Source organism: Eptatretus burgeri, chromosome 4, assembly GCF_056783735.1.
Source record: "Eptatretus burgeri isolate ZD-2024b chromosome 4, Ebu_testis_v1, whole genome shotgun sequence".
Taxonomy (NCBI): Eukaryota; Metazoa; Chordata; class Myxini; order Myxiniformes; family Myxinidae; genus Eptatretus; species Eptatretus burgeri.
In genome coordinates, this window is record NC_140964.1 from 101,589,134 (window position 1) to 101,616,012 (window position 26,879).

Consider the following 26,879-nt stretch of genomic DNA (forward strand, 5'->3'; position numbering starts at 1 on the left):
CATGACAAAACGAAGAACACGTTATTGAGTTTACAGTGAACATGCAAGTTGAGGAATCAGTGAACAGTGTGCCCAACTGTGTTGCCACAACATTCTCATATATCCGAAACCGCATGGCCACAACAGCAACCGAGCATACGAACTTTGTGTAATGAACCACTATGCCAGCGTTTCTCAACCTTTGATGGCCCATGCCCCCGCCTACCGAGTCGCTTAACATTCGTGGTCCCCTGCCCTTCAATAAAAGATGCAGATTTCGTTTTATGAAATTTATTTACTCAGTCTTAAAAGATAAATCAAAGTAAACATTTTTCTAACCAATACAATCAATGAGACACTTGCTGTTGGGGTTGTCTGACGAGGCCTCTTATGTCCGGCTCCGTCTTGGACACAGCAAGGCGAATATAGTTCCCAACGTCAAGACGGTTTCTGGACTTCGTTTTAATGGTCGCAAGGTCAGAAAATCCAGATTCGCAAAGATATGTTGTGGCGAATTGAATGAGCATTACGGATGCCTTCTTGCCGAGTAGTGGATACGCATCCTGAACAGACAACCAGAAGGTGGAGTGGTCTTCTTTGTTACTGAAGACCAGCTTCATTGCTTTTGAAACCTTCAACTCTGCCAGCTTCTCTGCTTCATCTTCGGTAGGTTCAATTTTGGCGTTAAACGGGTCTTTGTGCCACGGAACATCCAACGGTGCATCGTCGAAATACGATTTTAACTCAGCGGAGAGATTGTCGAGATGTCTAGTGATGCAATCTTTGATGCCGATGGGAAGCTCAATCCTCTGCGTCTGCAGGTGCTCGTCCAAGAAAGGAAACGAGGCAGTGGACCCGGCCTTGATTCGTGCCTGCCAGACTTCCATTCTAGCAGACAGTCTGGCAAACTTGTCTTGAACGTCACTGACTGTCACACCAAGGCCTTGCAAGGACTGGTTCATTTCGTTGAGTCGGCCGAATACATCGGCCAGGTAGGCAAGCATCATGACGAACTCTTCATTGTCGAAGTGGACATGGAGGTTGTTTTCGTTGTCTCGCAGGAAGATTTCCACCTCAACCCGGAGTTCATACAGCCGAGAGAGGCATTTCACCCTCGATAGCCAACGGACTTTTGTGTGGAACAGAAGTCCAACATGTTCCGCTCCCATTTCGTTGGCCACGAGTTGGAAGAGCCGATGATTTTTGGCCTTCGCACGAATGAAGTTGATCACTTTGACCGCGACGTCCATGACTTCCAGCAAACGAGGCGGAAGAGTCTTTGACGCAAGAGCGTATCGGTGTAGCGAACAGTGGGAGGACGTCACATGGGGCCATTCGTTCTTCACAAGCGTGACGAACCCTCCTCTGACGCCGACCATCGCTGGGGCACCATCAGTACAAATGTGCTTGAAATTCTGCCAACCGAGTCCATTAGCTTTAAAAAAAAAAAAAAAAAAAAGAGTCCACAATAGCTTTGATATCTGCCGCTGTCGTTGTGGTTGGTAGGGTATTGCAGAACAAGAACTCTTCCTTCATCTTTCCCTTTCTCTCGTAGCGATCAACTGGCTCTCCAGGGCGGTGTCGGTAGACTCGTCTAATTGAAGGCTAGCCTGGAGCGTGCTTTGTTTGATTTCGGAGCAAACTTGACGGCACACATCAGCGGCCATGTCGTCGGATCGTGTCATTAAAGAGCGAAACTTGCTGGATCTTCTTTTTTGCCTCTGGTCCGATCATCAATTCCACCATTTTCTCTGTACATGGCTTGATAAGGTCCTCAGCAAGAGTGTGTGGCTTCTTGCACTTCGCCATTCGGTATGCCACTTCGTAGCTGGATTGAAGAGCAGGTTTTTCTTCTGGCCGGAATCCAAATTTGGGAAGTGTCGCTTCACGGTCATAATGTGATCGTTTCGCAGACACAGCGTCGATATTATCTTCCTTCCTTCCGGGATGCATCTTGTCGCGATGGTTTGAAAGTTTGGAAGGACGTAGTGACGCATTTGACATCATGACCGAGCAGTGCAGACATTGCGCGCAGTCCACGCCATCTCAACTGACATTCGTGAATCCAAACTTGAAATAGGTGTCATTCCATTTTCGAACCTTCGACGTCTGAGAAAAAATTGAAAAAAACAAAATTCTAACGTTTTTGTAAACATTGGTTTACTATGAATGCTCTGTGGGCTCCGCCTTCTCTTTTAAAATCGTGGTTAAACTCATCTACCCTTTTTACTTTGACACTATGACCGGAGACTCGTCACCTTAATTGTACATTACAAGCTTTTGCATTCTGAATCGCAGTTTTTTGGCATCCGCTCATGGCCCCCCGGTCGAAGGCCGATGACCCCCTTGGGGGGCCATGGGCCCCCGGTTGAGAAACGCTGCACTATGCATTAAAAAGTTTGACCCAAAATAATTTAATTCACTGTACCATCAAGAAGGTATTGGTTATGGGGGATGTACGCACATATGGAGCTGCAAAAGAAAATAATCAAAACAATAAAAAGAAATGAGGTTTTGGAGGGGACATAATATCTCTGCAGAAATAACAGAAATAACAGAAATACCTTTGACCCCTGACTCAAAAAGGCCATGTTCACAGGAATGGGTCCGCGTGGGAGCCAGAGGGGGTGGGTCCGCGTGGGTGCCAGAGGGGGGGTCCGCGTGGGAGCCAGAGGAGGGGGGGTCCGCGTGGGAGCCAGAGGAGGGGGTCCGCGTGGGAGCCAGAGGAGGGGGTCCGCGTGGGAGCCAGAGGGGGGTCCGCGTGGGAGCCAGAGGAGGGGGGTCCGCGTGGGAGCCAGAGGAGGGGGTCCGCGTGGGAGCCAGAGGAGGGGGGTCCGCGTGGGAGCCAGAGGAGGGGGTCCGCGTGGGAGCCAGAGGAGGGGGGTCCGCGTGGGAGCCAGAGAAGGGGGGTCCGCGTGGGAGCCAGAGGGGGGTCCGCGTGGGAGCCAGAGGGGGGTCCGCGTGGGAGCCAGAGGGGGGTCCGAGTGGGAGCCAGAGGGGGGTCCGAGTGGGAGCCAGAGGGGGGTCCGAGTGGGAGCCAGAGGGGGGTCCGCGTGGGAGCCAGAGGGGGGTCCGCGTGGGAGCCAGAGGGGGGTCCGCGTGGGAGCCAGAGGGGGGTCCGCGTGGGAGCCAGAGGGGGGTCCGCGTGGGAGCCAGAGGGGGGTCCGCGTGGGAGCCAGAGGGGGTCCGCGTGGGAGCCAGAGGGGGGTCCGCGTGGGAGCCAGAGGGGGTCCGCGTGGGAGCCAGAGGGGGGTCCGCGTGGGAGCCAGAGGGGGGTCCGCGTGGGAGCCAGAGGGGGGTCCGCGTGGGAGCCAGAGGGGGTCCGCGTGGGAGCCAGAGGGGGGTCCGCGTGGGAGCCAGAGGGGGGTCCGCGTGGGAGCCAGAGGGGGGTCCGCGTGGGAGCCAGAGGGGGGTCCGCGTGGGAGCCAGAGGGGGGTCCGCGTGGGAGCCAGAGGGGGTCCGCGTGGGAGCCAGAGGGGGGTCCGCGTGGGAGCCAGAGGGGGGTCCGCGTGGGAGCCAGAGGGGGGTCCGCGTGGGAGCCAGAGGGGGGTCCGCGTGGGAGCCAGAGGAGGGGGTCCGCGTGGGAGCCAGAGGAGGGGGGTCCGCGTGGGGAGCCAGAGGGGGGTCCGCGTGGGAGCCAGAGGGGGGTCCGCGTGGGAGCCAGAGGGGGGTCCGCGTGGGAGCCAGAGGGGGTCCGCGTGGGAGCCAGAGGGGGGTCCGCGTGGGAGCCAGAGGGGGGTCCGCGTGGGAGCCAGAGGGGGTCCGCGTGGGAGCCAGAGGGGGGTCCGCGTGGGAGCCAGAGGGGGGTCCGCGTGGGAGCCAGAGGGGGTCCGCGTGGGAGCCAGAGGGGGTCCGCGTGGGAGCCAGAGGGGGGTCCGCGTGGGAGCCAGAGGGGGGGTCCGCGTGGGAGCCAGAGGGGGGTCCGCGTGGGAGCCAGAGGGGGGTCCGCGTGGGAGCCAGAGGGGGGTCCGCGTGGGAGCCAGGGGAGGGATCCGCGTGGGAGCCAGGGGAGGGATCAGCGTGGGAGCCAGAGGGGGGGTCCGCGTGGGAGCCAGGGGAGGGATCAGCGTGGGAGCCAGGGGAGGTGTCTGCGTGGGAGCCAGGAGAGGGGTCCGCGTGGGAGCCAGAGGGGGGGGGGGTTCGCGTGGGAGCCAGGGGAGGGGTCCGCGTGCGATTATGTGTGTCTGAGCGAGTACGTATTAGATACACGCAATAGAAAGACGACGAGACGGAGTACATGAGGGAGATCACTCACGGATTTTATTTTCACTCCATTGATATTTAATAAATGTTACAAACCATCCTCATGAAAACAAAAGAAGTTTCTAAACGATAATTGTTTAAAAATTAATTTCCCCAAGTAAGGAATAAAAGAAGATTGAAAAACCAACAAGACGAACTCGAACGCGCGAATTTTTTTTCTTCCCTCAGCCACGTCGACGCCATTTTAAGCACACCGACCGATCGGCGTCAGATCGAACTTTTAATCACAAGGAAATAACCTCGTTTAAATCGAGCTAACCAAAAACCAACGCACACTTAAACACATACAAACAACAACTCGCACACTTAACGCAATCCGAACAAGTAAAACAACACACGGAGCTCGAAATTATTCCACACATACAAGTTATTCATTATTGTCATATAATTAGCCACGAAAAATCCAGTGTTAGTTGAGGAAAAATAATTTATAAACCCGTGAAACTCAAACCGTAGAGACAGACCGAGATGACTAAACCCACTAACCAAGCAGGCAAAATGGCTTCAGTGAACAAGAAGCTCTACGGGGTTTCCAAACAACCTCGCAGGGGCAGGAAACTGGGCGGGGCTTCAAAAGAGGATTTTCATTGGTCAATCGATCCGATACGTTTACTCTTCTTCCTTTTCAAAAAATCTTTCGCTCTTTTTTTGCCATAGAAATGACACAAATTCTTTTTACATCCGAATGAGGGAATGGTGGTTTAAAAAAAACAAAAAACCTCAGCTGTATATTTAAACAGCGGGTGTGTTCTATTAACAAGCAAGTCGATATCGTTTTTCAAGCGGCTTGCTTGATTCAAAGCGCTTAAGCAAGTGCTCCTACGGAACGGAGCGCTTGGCATCGCTTAACAACATGGCGGTCTCCATGGCAACAGTGTGCCAGCGTGGAACTTGAAGAAATGCTTTCTGAGCCGTCGTTTTCAGTTTTGTTCGATCCTCTAGTGACAACGTCCGCCGAACGGATTTATTGTGTTCGCAGCGGCTCCAGAGTTCGAGGAACAGGAAAACAAGGATAAAAATAAATCAATGGGGAGGCAGAAGGAGGATCCCCCTGCCAAGCTTATCTATACACCCTTGCTCCATTGTGCCTTTTGGAGAGGAGTAGATCTGTTTGGAGGTGTCTGTAGGTTGGCAATCATTACTCTTGGAGGATTGGCTTGGAGAAGTTTGTGCACCAAGTCTTTCACGAACCGGCTGGGCAGGATTTGCAGGTCTGATTGTCGATCAAGTCGTTTTAGAATGTGTAACTTGTTTAGAATGCCGGCAATAGCTCACCTACTCTTCACGAAGGACAGCGTGAGATTTTTTTTTTGTAACGTCCACCACCTACTGTCGACAGACAGGACACATTTAACGTCCATCCGAGGGACGTCACGATCATGGATCACCCTAACCTGTGAGACACTGGGATGACAATTTATAGCTGAGTCTGGATTCAAACCCAGGCTCGACAGTTTCGAGGCGAGTGTGCGTCCATCCAGGCCACAGACAATTACATGTAATTACATTTTAGCCCACACTGGAAGTGCAAAGTGGGATTTAGCAATGCAGCAGTGTTCTGGGGTGAAATAAAATATATTATGGGTCCGAGATAAGGATTGTTAGTTGGAATGGCTCAGCAAGCTTCTGACAGAAACCAAAAATATTTGGAAAAAGGACCTGAGAGAAAGGGCTGTACCTCTGCACAACGAAAGATTTGGAGAACTTCCTCAGCTCGCAGAGCGGGCACCTGTTCGTACTGCAAACTCCCGACCAGGTGGCAAATTGGAGGTGCGTATGTTACACAGCAGAGGGAGTGTGGCCCAAGTGGAAGGATCTGTGTTGTACTGTTACGAATCTGGAAACCATTCGCATTCACACATACAGTTGACCCAAACTTTAGTTATTTCGTTAAGTATATGTGGATAGTTAGAATCCCTCCCCTATGTCTAATGGGAATTTCATGTGTGTGCTGTGAGTTTCTTTCTAGTTAGTCTTCTGCATTAAATCCCCCTCCACTCCTTCAGCACCATTACGCACGTGTTCGAGGCCACAGACATAGGCGGGGGTGAGATCACCTCAGGGCCGACTCCGCCCCAGCAAGATGGAATGTTCCCCTCGTCCAATCGGGAGTGAGATCACCTCAGGGCCGACTCCGCCCCAGCAAGATGGAATGTTCCCCTCGTCCAATCGGGAGTGAGATCACCTCAGGGCCGACTCCGCCCCAGCAAGATGAAATGTTCCCCTCGTCCAATCGGGAGTGAGAACACCTCAGGGCCGACTCCGCCCCAGCAAGATGGAATGTTCCCCTCGTCCAATCGGGAGTGAGATCACCTCAGGGCCGACTCCGCCCCAGCTAGATGGAATGTTCGGCTCGTCCAATGAGGGGAGGACACCGATCGCCCGATGCCCCCCCCCCCGACCAATCCGAAGGCGAGTTACCTCAGAGCGGATCCCTCCACCCACCAGGGGAGGAATAGGAAGGGCGGAGAGCTGTCTCAGCGGCGGTCTTTTTCAGGGTTCCTTGGTGGTCGGTGGTCATGTTGGTGCTCGTGGTGGTGGTGGTCGTGGCGGAGGTGTTTCGTGGTGCTCGTGTCATCGATCAACGTTCTTGGCTAGCCAGATCGTTTGTGGGATTCTGGCTGCGCTTGTTGGATTTTGGGTCATGGGTTTGAGTCCCACCGCAGTGGGCTGTATTGGAGCGCTCGAGCTGGGGATCCCCGTTCCTGTCCACGGACTCCGAGCTTCACAAGTGCGAGTCAGTAAAATCTCACGAGGTGGCCAGGTACCCGGCCAGACTCTGATTCTCAGCTTGCCTTCCATCCCAAGCTGAAGGGACGAATAAAGACCAACGAGGTCCATTTCTTTTTGGGTGTGTGTGTGTGTATCTGTGGCCAGTCTGATAAGTAGAAATCTGTTAAGTGATTGCCATTGTACATTTGCCTGTATCTATATTCGTGGTTAAGTCTGCTCTGTGTTTCCCTCCCTATTACTTTGTAAATAAATAACTGTTAAATGTTCCAGTTCGTTGTCTGTGTTTTCTTTAATTGAACCAGTATGGTTCGGGCTTGAGAATGAGGGAGGCCGATTGTGCCGTAAATTGTTATTTGGACCAGCACGGCTTTGGTAATTTCCGCTCAGTTACGCTGGCTCCGAGTCGGTAACAGCGACTCGGTTCGGACAAAGCCGGCCGAGGGTATGGCTTCCCCGGTAGTTAGACCGCGCGGCTAATTAGGTAAATTGGAATCAGACAAAAAGACCCAAACCGCGCGGTCGAAATATTGACATCCACGGTCCATTTAATTAAGCAACCCATCGACTTCAGAGTTATCCGGAGTGACGACCTTCAATTCCGGTGTTCGGTGGGAGACGGCCCAACTACTCCATCTAGCGGTCGTCCTCGCCACCACAACAATACAACCTCCCAACAGATCACTACCAGTGAATGGACTGTGTATGTGTGTTGGGATTCATAGCTTTTTTAAAGCTTTTTGTTTCTTCCCAACTCAATTCACTCACCTGCAGTTAATTAAAAAATATTCCTGCTTGCTGTTCCGCAGGAACATTGTGTATAGAAATAAGGAGTGTGGTCAACCCTGAATGATCCAAGGGAGCATTGTGTAGCAGGATCTGGGAGGAAAACCTCAGGTCTTGCTTATCTGTTTGATATTGGTATTGCCAGGACATAAGCCAGCTGGTAGTCCAGCTGGTCCTGAGATGAAAGGAAGGGCTATTATGTAATGGAATTTGTTAAAGATAAAACCGCATATGTAAGGGAGTGACTCGGCCATTCGGGCAGAGCATTCTCCGGGTTACCTCAGTTACTAATTGGCGTTCCTGGTTTTCTGCTCTCCATGTGGCCACATGTAATTGATAGATAATAAAGTTTTCTCTCAAGTACATCGACGTCTTCATAGGCCAGCGGTAAACCTCGATAAAGGGCTATATTTTAGGAGTTTAATCAACCGGCTTGACACAAAGCTACAACAGGTCTCATATGAAAGATGGTGATCTCAGTAACACATTTAGCCCTGTTGTCCTCATATTTTGGTGTGCGGTCCATGAAATATTCACATTTGAAGGATATTCAGAATTCCTTGTTGTCTGTCCACGACGTGGAGAAAAGACAGATGGAAGAGTACATCGCAGAATCTCTTTGCACTGGGGGGCAGAGAAGCATGTACCAGCCAATCCCAAAATCCAAGCTCAAAACGTTTTCGATTTCCAAAAAGAAAACAAAAATCCTGATTTTGGGTCAGAAAGCATTAGTTGCAATCAACGCGGAAATGGTTTTCCGCCGTGCTTTGCTATTGACTCAAGTCCACCCTGACCTGAACATGAAGCATGTCCTGAGCTATCCCATTACGTCTGTTCCGACATCTATCTTTCATGAAGATGGAGCTCCACGGAAGAACACCAAAGCAGAACTAGGGCATATTCTCGAGGGCCGAGTCGATGAGGAGCACGAAAACACTGCCAGTCATAACCAACATCGCAGCGTGTACATCAGGGATGCTATGGCTGAACTCCATATCCTGGGTGGAAATGGTGGTACGTTTGGTAACTTGGAGCAGTGTTACCTAAACCAGTTGCTGCATTTTATCAAAACACACCACACCCTCATCGACGTCTTTGACCAATATGATGATGTCAACTCTGTGAAGACAGACGAAAGAACGAGACGCCTTGCTGTTGCTGGTGGATCCCGAAGCTACCAAGTCATTGCTGGATGCCCAGTACCACAATGGACGAAATTCATGGCTCTATCATCAAACAAATCCACCTTGACACATTTTATCTGTAGTCACGTCACGCAACATGCACCAGCAGCAAAATAACTTTCAGATCACCAAGAAAAGCGGATCTATTTGGCTGGTGGCTTATCTGATGGTTCGCTTACAGCATGCCTTTCATCTGCAGGAATGTATCATGACAGTCAACTCGCATCAATGCAGGAGGAGGCAGATTCTCGGATATTTCTTCATGTGAAGCATGCCGATGATGAGTTCAGACGTAACAATGTGCGTGGGTCCATTACAATCAAATCAGCAGACACTGATGTGCTTGTCTTAGCAGTCCACTACTTTCCACAGTTGCGGGACACTGCTGAAATATGGATGGAGAAAAGAACATCAGCAGGATGCAAGCTTATCCCGGTCCATCAGATATGTTACAACTTGCTTCCAGAAATGTGTACCCGGCTTCCTGCGTTTCACGCCCTGACAGGATGCGACTCTGTATCAGCATTCTTCGGCTCTGGTAAAAAGAAGGCATGGAAAGCGATGAAGACAGTGCATCTTCAGAATAATGGTCCACACCTCGAAGTCCTCGCCACTGACGATCTTCAGGAGGCAGTGGCTGCTTCAAGACATTTAGTCAGTGCCATGTATGATTCTCAAGGGAAATATATGGATGCACACACAAATTTGAATGATCTTCGGGAGAAACTCGCAGCGACCAAAGATGTCCCAGTGCACAAGTTGCCTCCGTCCAAACCAGTTTTTCTCGAACATGTAAAGAGATCCGTTCACCAAACCTGAGTATGGATGAATGCCCACCTGGCAAATCCAGAAATTCCCACATCAGAGGGTCGTGGATGGTACAGAGGAGAAGGTGTGCTGCATCCCACATTGTTTGATGGACCCACATCAGCAGAGATGTTAGATGGTCTTGTGTGTTCATGTCATGGTAGTGAACCATGTACCAACAGCTGCAGCTGCTCACAAGACAGTTTGCCTTGCACCAACGAGTGCATGTGTGCCACCAGTGATAGGCAGTGTGGCAACGAACTGTCACATGGTGACCAAAATGACACGGACAGTGATGGTTGAACATATCGAGGACACTCGCTCAAAATATATGTTTTAGTTCATTTCTCGTACAACAATGTGTATTGGTGTAACATATAGTTATCACATCACTTGTGCAAACTTCAGTTACTATATCGTATAATTTGCTAGTAGAAATTTGTTTCAAAATATTCTCATTATATTGATATGGTAAACTGAACACATATAAAATAAAATAAAAATATGACAATTGGCAGATGTTTGTTTCTGTAGTTGATGCTTTTCAAAGTTAGGGTCTGGAAATTACATCTTTTTTCAATTAAAAGCACTCAAATGTAAATATAGTTATCTATAAGTATTCCATTAAGTAACTACTACTATTCCCCTGTTCATTCTGCACATTTCAATCCCAATCATGTAAAAATAGGGCGCATTGCTTTGTAGTTATGGCCAATTCACTGATTTTCGGAAATGGTCAAAATTTTCTAATGGGGGTATCCTTCAGGTGTGAATATTTCATGAGCCGCACACCAAAAAATGAGGACAACAGGGCAAAATGAGTTACTGAGACACCCATCTTTCATACGAGACCTCTTGTAGCTTTGTGTCAAGCCGGTTGATGAAGTACCAAAAAATCTGACCTATACCGCTGGCCTATCATGCCTCAGTGAAGGGTGATTGATGGCTCGTCATGTGGATTTGGTTCTTCTGAACACCAATGGGAAGGACATATCTGGGGCTTGCGCATGTACACTGTACAGGATAAGTTTATTTAGCATTTCTTTTTTTGTACACATTGTCGAGGCTCGTATAAGAGCTAACATACAGAACGTTTAACAAAGGGAGCAGGTATTAATTGTTTGAGTGCTGAGTTTTTAAAGTATGCAAAAATATAATTTTATTTTTTTTTAGGGCAAACCAAATAAACTGTCCATTGTTTATAAGGCAACCACAGGAACAAACAATATTGTTGAAGAATGACGTGCGCCACAATCATAACTAACACTCAAACAGTTAATCATGTTGGGAGTGGGGAGGGAAATTGGGAGCAGCATCGGCTGTGAGGGTCATTATAAATGTATACATCCTGTATTTCTTTGGTTCATGGGGCCTTTAGAGAAATGATACTCGATTTTTGCATCTATTGGTAAAAGTTGAATCGTCCATGTCTGTGCGTGTGTTTTATCCACAGCTGATGCTAGAATGTACTCAAAGTAAATGGTACGAACCCGTCAACTCTCAATCAAGGATATTTCTTGAACTGCATTCCTATGTTTCTGTGATAGTGGGGCAACTTAGTTAAATATAGCATAACAATTGTGCATTTTGTGAGGAAAGCACCAAATTTGGCACACTAGTAGCCTATCATATTGTTGCGAATTCGCGCCTGCCGGCGTGCGATCGGCCGCTCGACTCGAATGGCGGCCGCCTCACCCACCGGAACGGACAAATCAGTTGTGACCCTCTCGGAGCAACGCCGGGAGCGAGTCACGGGTGGGGGTTTAACCTCACCACGATCGTGCCAATTGCCCACCCGTGCAGGATAGGGTTGCTCGCCAAATTCGATCTACCTCAGTACCTGCGCGAGTGGTCGACCGGGCGATCGTACCACGCCACAGGCCGACTCCGGACACGAACCGCTTAAGCGGTCCGTTCCGTGCTACAGTGATAACCGAGCGGTGTTATAGTCGGCCTTGACGGTTCCGATTAATAACCGGGATATTGAACCCACTACGAACCCCTTACTTGATGCAAGATGGAGGGTCAATAAAAAAAGGAAAAGAGACGAAGCAGAGTGGAAACAGTTCAACAAGCAAGCATTTTTATTCACACACACAGAGACAAGCACGTATCCACAGCCATAGTCAAAATGCACATAAAAAGCAAAGGAAGAGTTAAAACCGAATACGCGGACAGACGGCAGCACTGAAACAGTTCTACTTGACGGACGGCGCCAACACACATTTACACAAAAGCAAAGGAAAAAGAAAGGAAGTCGTGACTTCCCTTTTTGTGGCTGGTGAGTCCCTCTCCCACGACCGTCAGCGTGGTCGCGCCTGGCCCCGACCTCTCTCGCGGCCGGCGAACCCTCTCCGGCACTCCCCGTCCGGACGCGCAGGTCCACCTCACAACTGGTGCTGCCGCGTCTCCCATCCATGCCTTCGTGAGAAGGCTGCTCGCCAAGCCGTGGGCGCAGGACCTCTTCCCTTGACAAGACAAGCAGACTGGAAGCCTCACAAACCAGACTCTCGAGCCAACTCGACCAACCAACGATCAAAAAAACCCAAGGTCCGTCCTGTCCACCTTTTGTAGCGTGGGGCTACGCCCTTCGCTCCGCCCCATTTTCGGCTCCACCTTCCTTCGAGAAGGTTCCCGAAAAGGGGCGTTCCCTCACACTCTCCCACCACCCTGCCCCGTGCGGGGGCCAGGGGAGTCAGTTTTTGGCTCTGGGCCAAATAATTATTCCCCCCAAAAGAGGCCCCCACCTTTTCTCACCTTTGACCCCGGCTCGGATCGCACCTCCCCCACACCAAGCGCGGAGAACTCAAACGGGAGAAACAGGTGGGAAAAGCCCACCGAGCATCGTTGTAGGTTTTTGTTTGTTTCTCCGGGTACATCCTAACCGCACGGGGCCTGTTGAATGGCGAGTGGCGAAGATATGGTAGCGTAGATGGTGGAGGTGGTATGGTTGTAGTGTGGTTGGAGCTGTGGTGGGGATGGCGTGGTTGTTGAGATGCTGTTTGTTTGAAATAAAAGATAGAGAAAGAAAAACGACTAACTCAAAGCGTCGCAGCCCGGATGGATCACATAAATTCCCTCTTTCCAACGGGTTTGGGCTAACTACACATGTACCTATGGAGATATCTCACCTGAGGGCCCTTTATGGTGTAATGCGAATTTCCACAGCCGTAACACCACCCCTCCCCTTTTTACAGACTCGTCCCGAGTCATCAAATTCTCGTGTGCCATCATGTGTCGTTCTCCCCTAGTACGTTTTACCTACGGATCCCTGAGTGCGACATTCAGTGTATTCGTGTCCCCAAAATAAATAACCTGAGGGCTGAGTAACTAACTAACAAACACACTCATACAGATGACAAATAAAATTGCCGGCGCTAACACATACATGCCGGGGGCGCACTCATATTTACAGTACAACTTAACACCTTACAAAATTTACACTAACCATGGCCCAGGATCAATGGACTCTGCAAACAGAAAAACAAAAGTCAACCGGCGCACGGGCCGCCACTGCAGGCCCGTGTTGTAGCTGACAACAGGACAGTCCTTGCAGCTTCGCGACAATCCTGGCGCACATGGCAATGAACACGGGGGGGGGGGGGGCAAATCAAAACAGAACGGGGGCTGGTGGACATGGGCAGCAGCCATGGGCCAAGGCAAAGGCAGGCAGGAAAAGCATTGCATGACAAGGCCGCTGTAGCAACCACAGCCGGCAGTGAAGCTGACCGGCACAGGCTATGTAGTAAGCAGCTGCAGACGATCCGGCCGGTACAGGCCTCGCAGAAAACAGCCAGCCGATGAAGCGGGCCGGCACAGGCCTTGCAGTAAACAGCCAGCCGATGAAGTTGGCCGGCCTCTTGCCGTGCAGTGCAGTTTTGATGGAGGGAGTGCGGTGGTGCTGGCCACTCAGAAGGCGGGCTCAGACCTACCTAAACGTCTCCCTCCCAACTATCGCCTTTGCCTGTCGGTGTACCTACCCACTCCCTTAATTTGTAAAAACCAATTTAGCCCCAATTAATTTTTTTGTTGTTTTTATTTTTATCCTTACTTCCCCACTATAATTTCTTCCCCTAACCCCCTTTACTGTTCCCTTCCCGGAGGGGAATGAGGGAGGGCTAGCGTCCTGCGTAGAGGCCCAATGAAGCCTCAGGATGGCCTCCCCAGAGTTCAGCGATCTTTAACCCAAAGTGGGTCCAGCGGCCCACAATGAGAGCGAAGGGATGGGTGCGGAGAGGTACACTTCCTAATCTACCCTATCCATTAACCTTTAAACTACCCCGGGGCTTTCAACAAGCGCCTCTCGCTTAATCTATTGGTTCTAGCAACCAGGATTCCCGTCGCCTGTGTTGGCGTCCTGAGAATTCCGGGCCTCGCCCCCCAATTTTCTCTCCGTGCCCTCACACGGTCTCATGGCTGGGATGCGTGGCTCCCTTGGCAGGCATTACCCTCTGCCGATTCTCTAACGATGGAACCCCCGGGCACTACACTGCCTCCGAGCCTACCAGCTCCCTAAACACCGGGGAGTGCCCTCGCTGGCGACTCCCCTGAAACGCTCACATGGCAGGCCGGCGCCCCGGGCCCCTTCCCTGGGTGCCCGTGCCCAATGCACTGCTCACGCGGCTAATGGCGCCCTGGGCCCCCGCATCATGCGGGCGCACCCATGCCCACTACGCTATCCTGGCCCCCGATGGGCCCTTGGCCTACCACGGCCGACTAGCCCGGTGCCCGGGGTACCCACTCAGCGATACTCACCTTTCGCAGCCACGCTCCCAGCCCGTCAACAGGGCTCCTGCACCCCTCCAAATAGGTATCGAGCCTACACTCTCACCAACAGCAAAACGACCTCCATTTTGGCAATTTGACAAACCCAACTAACTCACTCTACACTGACCCCGGGGTCCCTTGGGCAGGAATCACTCCTCCCCCCAATCACTCATCGCACCATGCATCCCACATTCGCTCCACTCACACAGACCCGCTGACCTCACTCACTCACCAAGCACATGTTTCCACTTCACTCTTCACAACTCACCGCTGAATCTCTGCCATCCTGCTCACTACATCCCCTAACTACTTCGTGCTCCCACGCCATCCCTTACACTATAGCACGCTCCTTTTAACACGACGTAGCTCAGCTCCGTTCCCACTACACATTTGCTGTCAGTCACTGTCTCCAAATATTCCAAAAATAATTTCCCATCCTAAATCTGCACTAAATCCCTCAACTAATCCATTCCACGGGCCCCATGAGGACTTACCCCTGCCCCATGAAGCCGGTCTAGCTTAGCAAACCCTTCCCCCTAACTAGTGTCATCCTGTGCCCTGGACAAGGGGATCTTCCACCCCTGCCCATGGAATCCTGTTCACCCGAAAGCGAGGCTTGTTTTTTTTTATATGCGCAGCACCAGCGCGGCAACTTGCAACCTGCGCACTTTTGGCGTGACGTCATGGCAGCTGTTCGCGTCCCTCGTCCCTCTTGGACGGTACCATCCGGCAGGGATTCACCCTCCTGCCGGATTCCAACCCTACACGCAGCCATGACGCCACTCTGCGCATTTAAAAAAAACAAGCCCCACGTCTCGAGGGGTTCCCACGCGAACACGTGTGCTCTGCCCGTTGGAGCTTAACACACCCTCGCGTGGAGAACCCGTCCGGTCCGAATCCATAATCCTGCCTAACCTTTGTCCGTCCGTGGGATCGGCAACATTCACCGATGGCGTTTCCGGACCGGGTTTCACTCCCGCAAGCGAGCACGTGGCGGCCTCGTGCGTTGCACGGCCCGAACCTCGCGCTCGCTGCTGGGTGAACCCGGCGCGGTGCTCAATACATCTACGGCCGCAACTCGGCTTTTGTCCCTTATCTGTCGCAGTCGTCGTCGCCATTCGACCCACGCACTCAAACTCCCGCGTGTCACGAGACTCACACCTCACCATTTCACTCACTCTTGGAGACGCGGCTGCGTGCTCCCGCATGCCCACCGTCATCTCCCTTACCTACCGCTCTCTTACACACACTGTCTCTCTCACCCGGACCCTCTCACTCACGCATGCCACCTCCCTCGCACACGTGGCTCCACTCACTCGCGGCCTTTCACTCACTCCCGTGGTTTGTTCCACGCACGGCGTGCTGGGAGGCACGCACTTCGGCACACTTGCCACCACACCACTCACTTGCGGGGTCGCTTCCACACACGGGGGCGCACTCACACTGGGACAATCACACTGGGGATTCGTGTCCCCACAAGAGGTTCCGGGGTTTCTATACCCCCCAAGCTCGGCGTGCACCCGTTCGCAGCACTCATCCCCTCAACCTCGCAAAGCACGACCGAACCCACCTGGTCGTAATCAGCTTCGAGGAAGAATAACGTTTCCCCCTGTTCCCGAAGGAGGCTATCCAGCTGCTCGCACCGGGTCCCTACACAGTCCGCCAGCTCACCCCCATTGTCCTCCACTACCTCTGTGTGTGTGTGTGTGCTCGTCTTCAACCCCGTCCAATTCACCCTCTATCTCCCGTGTCTCTATACATTTTATTCTTTCAGTCGTCACCTCGTGTCTCGTCTCACACGTTTCGGTCTCCGTCACCCCGAGTAGTTTTTCCCCTTGCGTCACCGTCACCTCCACGCGTCTCGCCCAATACGTCCCCCGAATTAATTCGCCCACACCCGCCTCCATTGCGGGCCTGACAGCCGTTGCACTCCCCCTCAGCTCGTTCGTTCCAGCACGTGGCGTCGCCATTTTGAGCTCCAGATGCCCGCGTTTCGCTCCCCGCAATTACCATTATGCCTGCCTGCAGGCCTATGCCCATGTTCTGCATCTCACCCCGCATTTTTTCATCTCTTATTTCATTCGTTTTTCACCTGTTGCATATTTGCATTCATGTTATTATTCATCCTGCACGCATTTGTTTTTATTTCGTTCATTTGTTGCGTATTTCCATCCATCTTTTAGTTCATGCCATCTATTTTTTCATTTAACTATCGCGCATTTGTTTGCATCATCAGCATCAGCTGTGCGATGTCCGATGGCCCAAGAAGGACCGATCCCCCATTATCGGTTGTGGTTTCGCTGGGGGCCGGGGAAGGGCCTTGATGAGGGAGGGGTGGGGTGTCATCCATTGCAGCCGCTGCCGCACCCATTTCAGGTTCCGGGTTCGTTTGTGGGGGAGGTTGCTTCTGCACAACCAGCATTTCCTGCTCGGGGATTCCATCCTGGGCCATAGATTCCATTAATTCTAACTCCATTTCGAATACCCTCGGCACCGCTCACCTTGAGACTCCATCTTATTTCTCGTAAGAGATTAAATTTAGCTCACTCGTAATTTGGAGGGAACTGGGGGGGGGGGGAGGGGGAGTCGCCTCGCACACCCCTGCTCCGTTCCCCGTGAATTTAGCTTGGAGTTGGGGCGGATTCGAAGCCCACTCCCGGACACCAGTGTTGCGAATTCGCGCCCGACGGCGTGCGATCGGCCGCTCGACTCGAATGGCGGCTACCTCGCCCACCGGAACGGACAATTCAGTCGTGACCCTCTCGGAGCAACGCCGGGAGCGAGTCACGGGTGGGGGTTTAACCTCACCATGATTGTGCCAATTGCCCACCCGCGCAGGATAGGGTTGCTCGCCAAATTCGATCTACCTAAGTACCTGTGCGAATGGTCGACCGGGCGATCGTACCACGCCACAGCCGACTCCGGACACGAACCGCTTAAGCGGTCCGTTCCGTGCTACAGTGATAACCAAGCGGTGTTATCGTCGGCCTTGACGGTTCCGATTAATTACCGGGATATTGAACCCACTCCGAACCCCTTACGTGATGCAGGATGGAGGGTCAATAAAAAAAGGAAAAGAGACGAAGCAGAGCGGGAACAGTTCAACAAGCAAGCATTTTTACTCACTCACACACACACACACACACACACACACACGTATCCACAGCCATACAGTCAAAATGCAAATAAAAAGCAAAGGAAGAGTTAAAACCGAATACGCGTTCACACGGCAGCACTTAAACAGTTCTACTTGACGGACGGCGCCAACACACATTTACACAAAAGCAAAGGAAAAAGAAAGGAAGTCGCGACTTCCCTTTTTGTGGCTGGTGAGTCCCTCTCCCACGACCGTCAGTGTGGTCGCGCCTGGCCCCGACCTCTCTCGCGGCCGGCGAACCCTCTCCGGCACTCCCCGTCCGGACGTGCAGGTCCACCTCACAACTGGCGCTGCCGCGTCTCCTGTCCGTGCCTTCGTGACAGGGCCGCTCGCCAAGCCGCGGGCGCAGGACCTCTTCCCTTGACAAGACAAGCAGACCGGAAGCCTCGCAAACCAGACTCTCGACCCAACTCGACCAACCCTCGACCAAAAAAAACCCAAGGTCTGTCCTGTACGCCTTTTGTAGCGTGGGGCTCCGCCCTTCGCTCCGCCCCGTTTTCGGCTCCACCTTCCTTCGAGAAGGTTCCCGAAAAGAGGCGTTCCCTCACGCTCTCCCTCCACCCCACCCCGTGCGGGGGCCAGGGGAGTCCGTTTTTGGCTCTGGGCCAGAGAATTATTCCCCCAAAAAGAGGCCCCCACCTTTTCTCACCTTTGACCCCTGGCTCGGATCGCACCTCCCCCACACCGAGCGCGGAGAACTCAAACGGGAGAAACAGGCGGGAAAAGCCCACCGAGCATCGTTGTAGGTTTTTGTTTGTTCCTCCGCGGAGATTGTAACCACACGGGGCCTGTTGAATGGCGAGTGGCGAAGATGTGGTAGCGTTGATGGTGGAGGTGGCATGGTTGTAGTGTGGTTGGCGCTGTGGTGGGGATGGCATGGTTGTTGAGATGCCGTTTGTTTGAAATAAAAGATCGAGAAAGAAAAACAACTAACTCAAAGCGTCGCAGCCCAGATGGATCACATAAATTCCCTCTATACAACGGGTTTGGGCTAATTACACATGTACCTCTGGAGATATCTCACCTGAGGGCCCTTTATGGTGTAATGCGAATTTCCACAGCCGCAACAATATTATGAACAGATTTGGATATTGGGCCATCTCAAATTCAGCCGCTGATAGCTGTGGCAGCCATTTTCCACTGCCATCAAAAATTTGAGATGGCCCAATATCCAAATCTGTTCATAATATGATAGGCTACTAGTGTGCCATATTTGGTGCTTTCCTCACAAAATGCACAATTGTTATGCTAAGTTGCCCCACTATGAGTCCAATTTGCATTCAGGAACACAATTATGGTTAAGCATCTTGAATTCAGCACTTTTGTCTAAATGCATAAAATTATGTTTAAAAGAAGATTTGAATCTCAAAATTCATGGCAGTAGTAACGGAAAGTTCAAAGTGCCCAGCGAGCAGAAACAAATCACTGTAAACACACCTTCTGTGCACATGCAAAAGGTCTCATTTAGCATTCATACGTCATCTCTAAAGTCCCGTATTGGTTCACCCTATCTCCAGACGTCAGTCTATGATCAAGGAACAACATAATTTCAACTTAATTATACATTTTGAACACGAGAACATAAATCGGAACACAAATCTGCAGTTTAGCAGTACTTTGGCTCTGAATTTGGCAAATTGTACGGAATCTAGTCTCGAGTGCACATGTGCAGAGAGGAGTTCAGGTAATTGTTTTAGTTTGTCTTCCTCTCTTGCAATCAAACAAAATTGAAAATCATTCCAAACAGGAAACTTACTGTTTTAGGGATGTCATAAAGAACACAAACGATAAGCACGAAGAACTGATTGAATGTGTTAAATAAGGTGATGTAAAAGACACCACAAGAATGGTGGTAAACTTATGAAAAATTTTTTTTTTTCTCTGCAGCCTTTGAAATCTTTATTTTATTTTAATTGAATTATATACTTGAACACGAGAACACAAATGGCCTTCTTACCACTTTCAAAAGCACCCAGTTTAGCAATTACTTGGACAAAATATTACACCAATTTATGCCATGGAAATTTGCAATTCGTCCTCTCAGTGTTGGGGAATATGGAGCTTCAGACAGAATCACAGCTCATCAGAAATATAGATTGTGCTCAGAAATGCAAAGCATTAATTTAAAAGACCCTTCCAACATGACCCCCCCCCCCCAACACACACACACACACACACACACACACACACACGATTGCATGGGGTAGGGTGTTCTGTGAACTCCAGTTAACCCAGAGTTTGAAACCTTTTAAACACTTTCTCATTGTGCAAAACTTTGTTTGGTCATTTGAACATGCATTCTTACTATAATTCACGGACCGGTGTTTGTTTGTCACGCTACTACTCCTACAGTTCTGCGCTGATTACATAGGATCAGCATGACCCCATTTAGTATATAGGGGTGTTTTTAATCTTGCCCGGTGGTCTTGGGGAGGCAGGGAGGGGGACACAAATTCTCTATGTGAATGTGTATCGTGTAGCGCTGCCTCAAGGTGGGGGAGGATATTACAAGTCTCCACCATTTATAGTTCAGTATTCCTGTCCCCACGTTTTCCTGTACAGTGAGATGTTTTGAATTATAAGCAGTAGGTGTTTTTGTTGCATGCACGTCACGAGGTTATTTTAAGTTTGCCTAGATAGAGGTGTCAGTTGCTCAAACACCGCACAAATAAAGGTATGCATCAGAAGAACGTGTTGCATGCTTGGAACAAGATTGCCCATAGGTTGGGTACTCTGTGAATAAGTTACAAAAGAGGCCAGAAACGACATCGCTGGCCAGACAGTTTGATCTCCAACTCTGCACTACACCTGTGCAATGCAGTTCTGCTGTCTGTGAAAGTGGCCGAACAAAGATGGTCCATGTTTAGCCATGTGCTATGGATGCCAAAAGACGCCCCTGCACAAGCAGCTCTGGGATTTGCTGTAGCAGGTGCTAACAAATGCCAATCCCGCAGAGAACATCACTGCACAAACCTGATCAGTCTGCTGCTGACTGACGTAAAATAAGGAACACTCTGAACAGTTAAAATCGAAGGAGGATGTGTCGGAGCTCAGGATGCTGCCTGAGGACAAGACAGTGGTGAACGGTGAAGGACTGATTTCAACTGTAGGATGTTTCTACTCAGACTGCCGTAGAACACAGTACAGTGGCGAACGGTGAAGGACTGATTTCAACTGTAGGATGTTTCTACTCGGACTGCCGCAGAACACAGTACATCATCACACGTAATCCATATGGGGAAAGATAGGTGGAAGGGAGGACACTCCAAAAAAGGGGAAGGAGGAAAAGAGTGAAAAGTGCCATTTTGCATAATCATATTGGGAGTGCTCCTCTGTGTGGGACAACTTGTACTTGAAAGCCTGAATCAGTTCATTCAGTAAGTCGTTAACATTTGCCTGGACGTGTCATTGCAAATAAACAAGCCACATTATTACACAGGGTAGATCATGCCCCAACTGAAGAGCAGAAACTTTATTAATCGGAAAAAAAAATTCAAATTGGATGACAAGTTAAAAAAAAAATTTCAAGTAAACATTCACAAATAACTCATGCAAACATCCTGTACATGTTAAGCATGTTGCATAAGAGCCCTCACTAAAAATGGCATTTACGAATCAAAATCACGGAAAGAAGATGTATCCACATACACGGTTAAATATTGCCTTCACTAATTATTACGCAGAACATTCTGCTCCAATTTGATTGTTGGGTGCATTAAATACCATCAATGGTGAAATTAGCTTGGTCCACTTTTCAGTCCATGAGATACCATAGGTTCACAATGCTAACGAGTTCAGATTTATCCTTCTAAAGGTAACTAAATCAAAACACACCATTGACGATCAAACATAGATAGAAATGCAAACTCGTACATTAAAGTTGCGAATCAGAAAGCGTTTTCCAAGTAACTATTCAAAAGGATTCCCAATGTCACAGTGGATCAACATCCAAAACGACGATATAAATAAAATCACCGGTCAATAAGAGCCAGTTATAAAACCTCAGCATGGAGGACACCGTCCTCATTGAGTGGAAAAGGAAGAGGAGGGGGTGATAGTGGGGGAAATACTCCACTTCAATATGAAGTAGGCTATAAAAATCCCTGATGTTACTTATTACCCACTGTAAAAATAATATTTGCACAAGTTTGTGAAAATGCTTTGAGAGGGGGAATGTTTTTAATAACAATATTAATAATAATAATAGTAATAATAATAATAATAGCTGCCCTCAAGAGTTGAGCAAAAAAAATTAAATAAAACTTAAAGCTTTAATTACCTGCTCAGTTTATGCTGCAAAAGCGAAGCACACAAGTTTCATAAAAGGAATTGAACAGATTGAGTCCTGGAACAAGAAACATCCCCAGGAAGGCGAAATGAAGCACAATTTAATATATATATATATATATATATATATATATATATATATATATATATATATATATATATATATATATATATATATATATATATATATATATATATATATTGCAGTGAAGAACATCGTATTTATTCACTGGTGTTTGACACCAGCCCATTGCGAATGCAACTGCTGGAAGGCCAAATGGCAAACTTTCGCCCCTTTGCCGGTGGGACCAGGAATGACCAAGAGTTTTCGGACTTGATCCATCATTTTCTGCAGCCAGTCTCTCATGGTGCTCACGTTGCTGCAAATTGGTATGAACAATAAGACACAAGAATACCTGTTAACTGTCCTAACAATACGAAAAGAATCTGCACGTGAGTCATGTCTGATTAATTCTCGCATCACCCTCTCTATTCATGAAATATTGCACCATGTGGAAAGGGCTTTCCAAAACAAAAGATTATATTCAATGATACTGTTTCACCTTTGATGCTGCCCTGCAAAAAGAAAGTGACTAAACAGGCAAAAGCGCATTGAAAAGTCAAATGACATAGCGTGGAAAGATAACATACTGATAAGGGAGAATCAAGCAAAAAGCAAATATGCGAGAATTAAAAAAAATAAAGAAATAAATAAAATTGCAGTTAAATATGGAGAAGACCTGAGATTGCAATGAGTTCCCATCTCAGAGTAATGGAGGGAAGAATTATCTAGTTCTATTAAGTCATGTCCAACTTCTGGTGACGTTGCTGATCAGATTTATCCAAACATTCCAATCCTGCACTGCTTCCAGAATCTCTGGCAGGGACAACTTGAAGCCTTCACCCCATCCATCCAGCACATACAAGGTCTAACTCATCTTTTTCTTCTTCTTTTTCTTCCCTCAACTATACCCAGCATGGTTGAATTATCCAGACTTTGCTCTTCTGCACGAATGATGTGTCCAAAGTATGACACTTTCAATTTTAGCATCAGCACTTCTCATGTACATGGTGGTCTAGTTTCTTCAAACACTGATTAGTTTGTTATCTCCACCACCAAAGGTGGACAGGGGTTATGTTTTCAACCCTGTCTGTTTGTGAGCAGGATATCTCCAAAAGTTATGGGCCAATTCCAATGAAACTTGGTGGACAGGTTTGGATGTTTGACGAACCAATTGATAGGATTTTGGTGAAGATCTAGATCCAGATACCAGAATTTTTATTATTGTTTTTAAGGTGATTCTTCACAATTGAGAGATAGGACCAAAAATGATATATTGCATGATACTTCAAAAAGGAGGACCTTTAGATGTGACTTCCCCTCTTCTCCCACCTCTTGTTTGTCTTTGTTGCACCATCCTTCATCCAGCGATCCATATCTCTCTCTCTCTCACACACACACACACACACACACACACACACACACACACACACACACACACACACACACACACACCCACACACTCACACACACACACACACACACACACACACACACACACACAGGCACTCACACACACACACACACACACACACACACACACCTCCAATTGGTTCTTCTGATCATATGCTTGTGAAAGTGAACATCTCCCTGGCTATTCTCAGACAGCTGCCTCATTGCCAGCGAGTCTGGCAGTTCACTCAGGCAGATGGCAGGGACTGCAAAGCAGCCATCTCTTCAGGACTGGTCCCCCATATCTTCTGCCCCGATGTAAACTCAGCCTGGGAATTATTTCACAGAAACCTGCTCTCTCTTTCTCATGCACAGATTCATCCCACCTCATCTTGAGTTATCCTACCTTTTTTTCCACCCATGGTTCACTGAGCTCTGAAACAACTTCCATAGTCTTCCTGGAAAGGAAACCCAAATGAAGGCAATCCGAGATCATGTCACAAAGCCCACAAGTGTCTCCACTTTCAGGACAGCCAAAAAACAACATCTGTCCAACCTCAAAATTGAACTTTCAAACCTGTCTCCCTCCTCTAAAACCTGGTGGCACCTTGTTCAGTTTGTCTCTGGTTTATGTTCCCCTCCATCCCTCCCCTCTCTTAAAATGGCACCACAACTGACTACAATCGTGAAAAGGCCGAATTTCTCAATTATTTGCTTCCAAATATTGTCCCCAACCCCTCACTCCCTGTACCCACCATACCCAATCAGACTAACTGTTCCTGGACTCTGTCTGTTTCACCTGAAAAAGTGAAGTTTCTGGCAACCCTCGCCTCTGATTAACTGGACCGGACAGCATCAGCTCATGTGTCCTAAAAACCTGCTCTGGAACTTTCTCTCTTTGGTCTTTTCCTCCCGTCATTTGCCCTAGGTCATCCTCCATATGCTCAAAATCACAGCATTACTTAAAAAGGTGATCCTCTTCATGACAGACCTATCAGCTTACTTCCAATAATCAGCAAGGCCATGGAATCCATAATCACAGTTAATATGAAATCCTTCCTTTTCTCCAAAAGCCTGATTTCAGATCACCAATTTGGATTCAGACCCGGTCACTATACCTTGGACATGCTGTTCCAATTCTCACAAATGCTATCAAATTGACCCAATGGTTTCAAATGAGTGTTACAACACAAAGCATAAAGCAACATAACTACATCAGCAGTGTCAGTATTTAAACAATGATGTCTGCAGCCCAGTTAACCATAACGAAGAAGAGGACATAGGGTGGAGCCTAATAGCAGCCATTACGGAGTCCTGCAGGCGGTGTGGCGGCTTTCACACTGATGTCTTATCGGCAAAAGTGGCCCCCCTCGAAAAAAAAAATTGTGAAGTTCACTGCTCTAGACATATCTCGAGCTTTTGATACAGTCTGGCTTCCTGCCTTACTCTCCAAACTCTCTGGCTATGGTATGCAAGGCCAACTCGAGATGGCTAACTGACTTCCTCCACTCTCGTAGCCAACGTGTGGGTCGCAATGGAATTTGACTGGAGTGCCCTGAGGCAGTGTCCTCAGTCTAGTCCCATTCCTAATCTTCATCAATAATCTCTCTGACTATCTGGAAAATCCCCTTTATCAATTTGCTGACAACCACCATCAGCCATGACATCCCTCATCCTTCAGAAAGGCAGGAAGCAGCCTCTTCCCTCTCTTCAGACCTTGACAAAATGACCAGCTGGTCAAACACTTGGAATATGTCTTTCAATCTCATAAATATCTATATTATATAACACACACACACACACACACACACACACACACACACACACACACACACACACACACACACACACACCCATCACTTCGCAGACAGGAATACTGAGAGGGGGAGAAAAATAAGGGGGAGAGTGAAGAGAGGGGTGGGGGAAATAGAGGGAGGTGGGGGGAGAGAGGATTATATATATATATATATATATATATATATATATATATATATATATATATATATATATATATATATATATATATATATATCTCATAAATATAATATTATATTCAAGTCTTCCATAAATATAATATTATACGAGCATAACCCACGCTCTGCGCGACATGTTGGGGTGGGTGTGTTTGAGCAGGAATCCAGGAAGTGGAATACGATTTCAATGTTTCAGAAGCATTTTATTTACTTTTTTTTGTACCATGCACCTCATATGGTCTTTGAGATAATGTAAGCTGAATATCACGTTACTCGAGTGCAGAACAAAGTCGAAGATAGCGCGACACGAAACCACAAACTCGGAAATAATATACAAGATATATCTCATAACCTTTTGAGGGATTTTGTTCACTCAAACTCATGGGTCTCATAATCAGTTTTGATCTCTCTTGGACAAACCAAATGTCAGAGTTGGCCTCCAAAGCCAGCCAGCAACTGGGCATCATCCATCGGACAAAGTCCTTCCGTCGCACACGTGAACGCCTATCCATCTCCAAGGCCTTAATATGCAGTTTGATGGAGTACTGCTCTCCGCTGCCTCACATTTTGCTCAGCTTGATGCCGTGGAAACGAAGACCTTCAAGATTATTGGAATCCCCCGCGATGAAGCAATCTATGGGCTTTGGTGTATCACTTTGCCATCAATAAGGGGTGTATCACTTTGCCATCGTAGACAGGTCGGTGATCTCTGTGTTTTCTACCTCTTCCTTTCTGGTTTTGCATTCTGCTGCACCTGGTTTTGTTCTCGCTCTTACATGAGTCTTGACTCAGGAAACCAAAAAAAACCCCCCAAAAGCATATACTTATTAAATCAGAATAAGAAACTTGAAACTTCATTTGAAGAAAATGAGTTGAAATTAACATCGTGTCTATTGTTTGATGCTTGAAAATGATAGATTGTTCAGACAGGATTCTGTTGTTGGAAATATTATCGTTTTTTTGAAGAAAAAAAAAAACACTTTCAACCAATTATGAAGAAGTCTAATATTTCAGAAAGCAATGGCAAACCACGCAGTGTCACCTTTGCCACGCTCTGTAAAGAGCATGGCACAGGTTTTATATGAGAGTTATTTGAGTATCATCTGTGAATACACTGTAAATGTTTCAATAACTTATAACATTGGAGACAAATGTTGACACAGAATAATTACAAACCAGTTGTATACACTGATGAGCCAAAACATTATGAGCACCTGCCTAATATGCTGTTGGTCCTCCGTGTGCCACCAAAACAACGCCGACCCGCCGAGGCATGGACTCTACAAGACCCCTGAAGGTGTCCTGTGGTATCTGGCACCAAAACATTAGCAGCAGATCCTTCAAGACCTGTAAGTTGCGAAGAGGAACCGCCGTGGATCGGACTTGTCGGTCCAGCACATCCCACAGATGCTCAATCGGATTGAGATCTGGAGAATTTGAAGGCCAGGGCAACATCGTGAACACTTCGTCATGTTCCTCAAACCATTCCCGAA

General features: G+C 48.7%; 2 protein-coding genes across 5 annotated transcripts in view; both read right to left on the reverse strand.

The window, feature by feature from the left end:
• SRSF5 (serine and arginine rich splicing factor 5) overlaps positions 1-4,831 on the reverse strand; it is a 33,571-nt gene extending 28,740 nt beyond the window's left edge. The window contains exon 1 of one of the 2 annotated variants that reach the window (XM_085879489.1): positions 4,729-4,831. The gene's annotated coding sequence lies outside the window, so the exon portion shown is untranslated. The remainder of the gene's footprint in view (positions 1-4,728) is intronic. The other variant, XM_085879488.1, reaches the window with a different exon arrangement.
• A 16,283-nt stretch (positions 4,832-21,114) lies between these two features.
• The window catches only part of KATNBL1 (katanin regulatory subunit B1 like 1), a 31,667-nt gene continuing 25,902 nt past the window's right edge, over positions 21,115-26,879 (reverse strand). For all 3 annotated transcript variants that reach the window (XM_085879491.1, XM_085879492.1, XM_085879490.1), the window contains one exon: positions 21,115-22,340. In XM_085879491.1, coding sequence (XP_085735617.1) covers positions 22,187-22,340 — 154 coding nt within the window. In that variant the 3' untranslated portion in view covers positions 21,115-22,186. The remainder of the gene's footprint in view (positions 22,341-26,879) is intronic.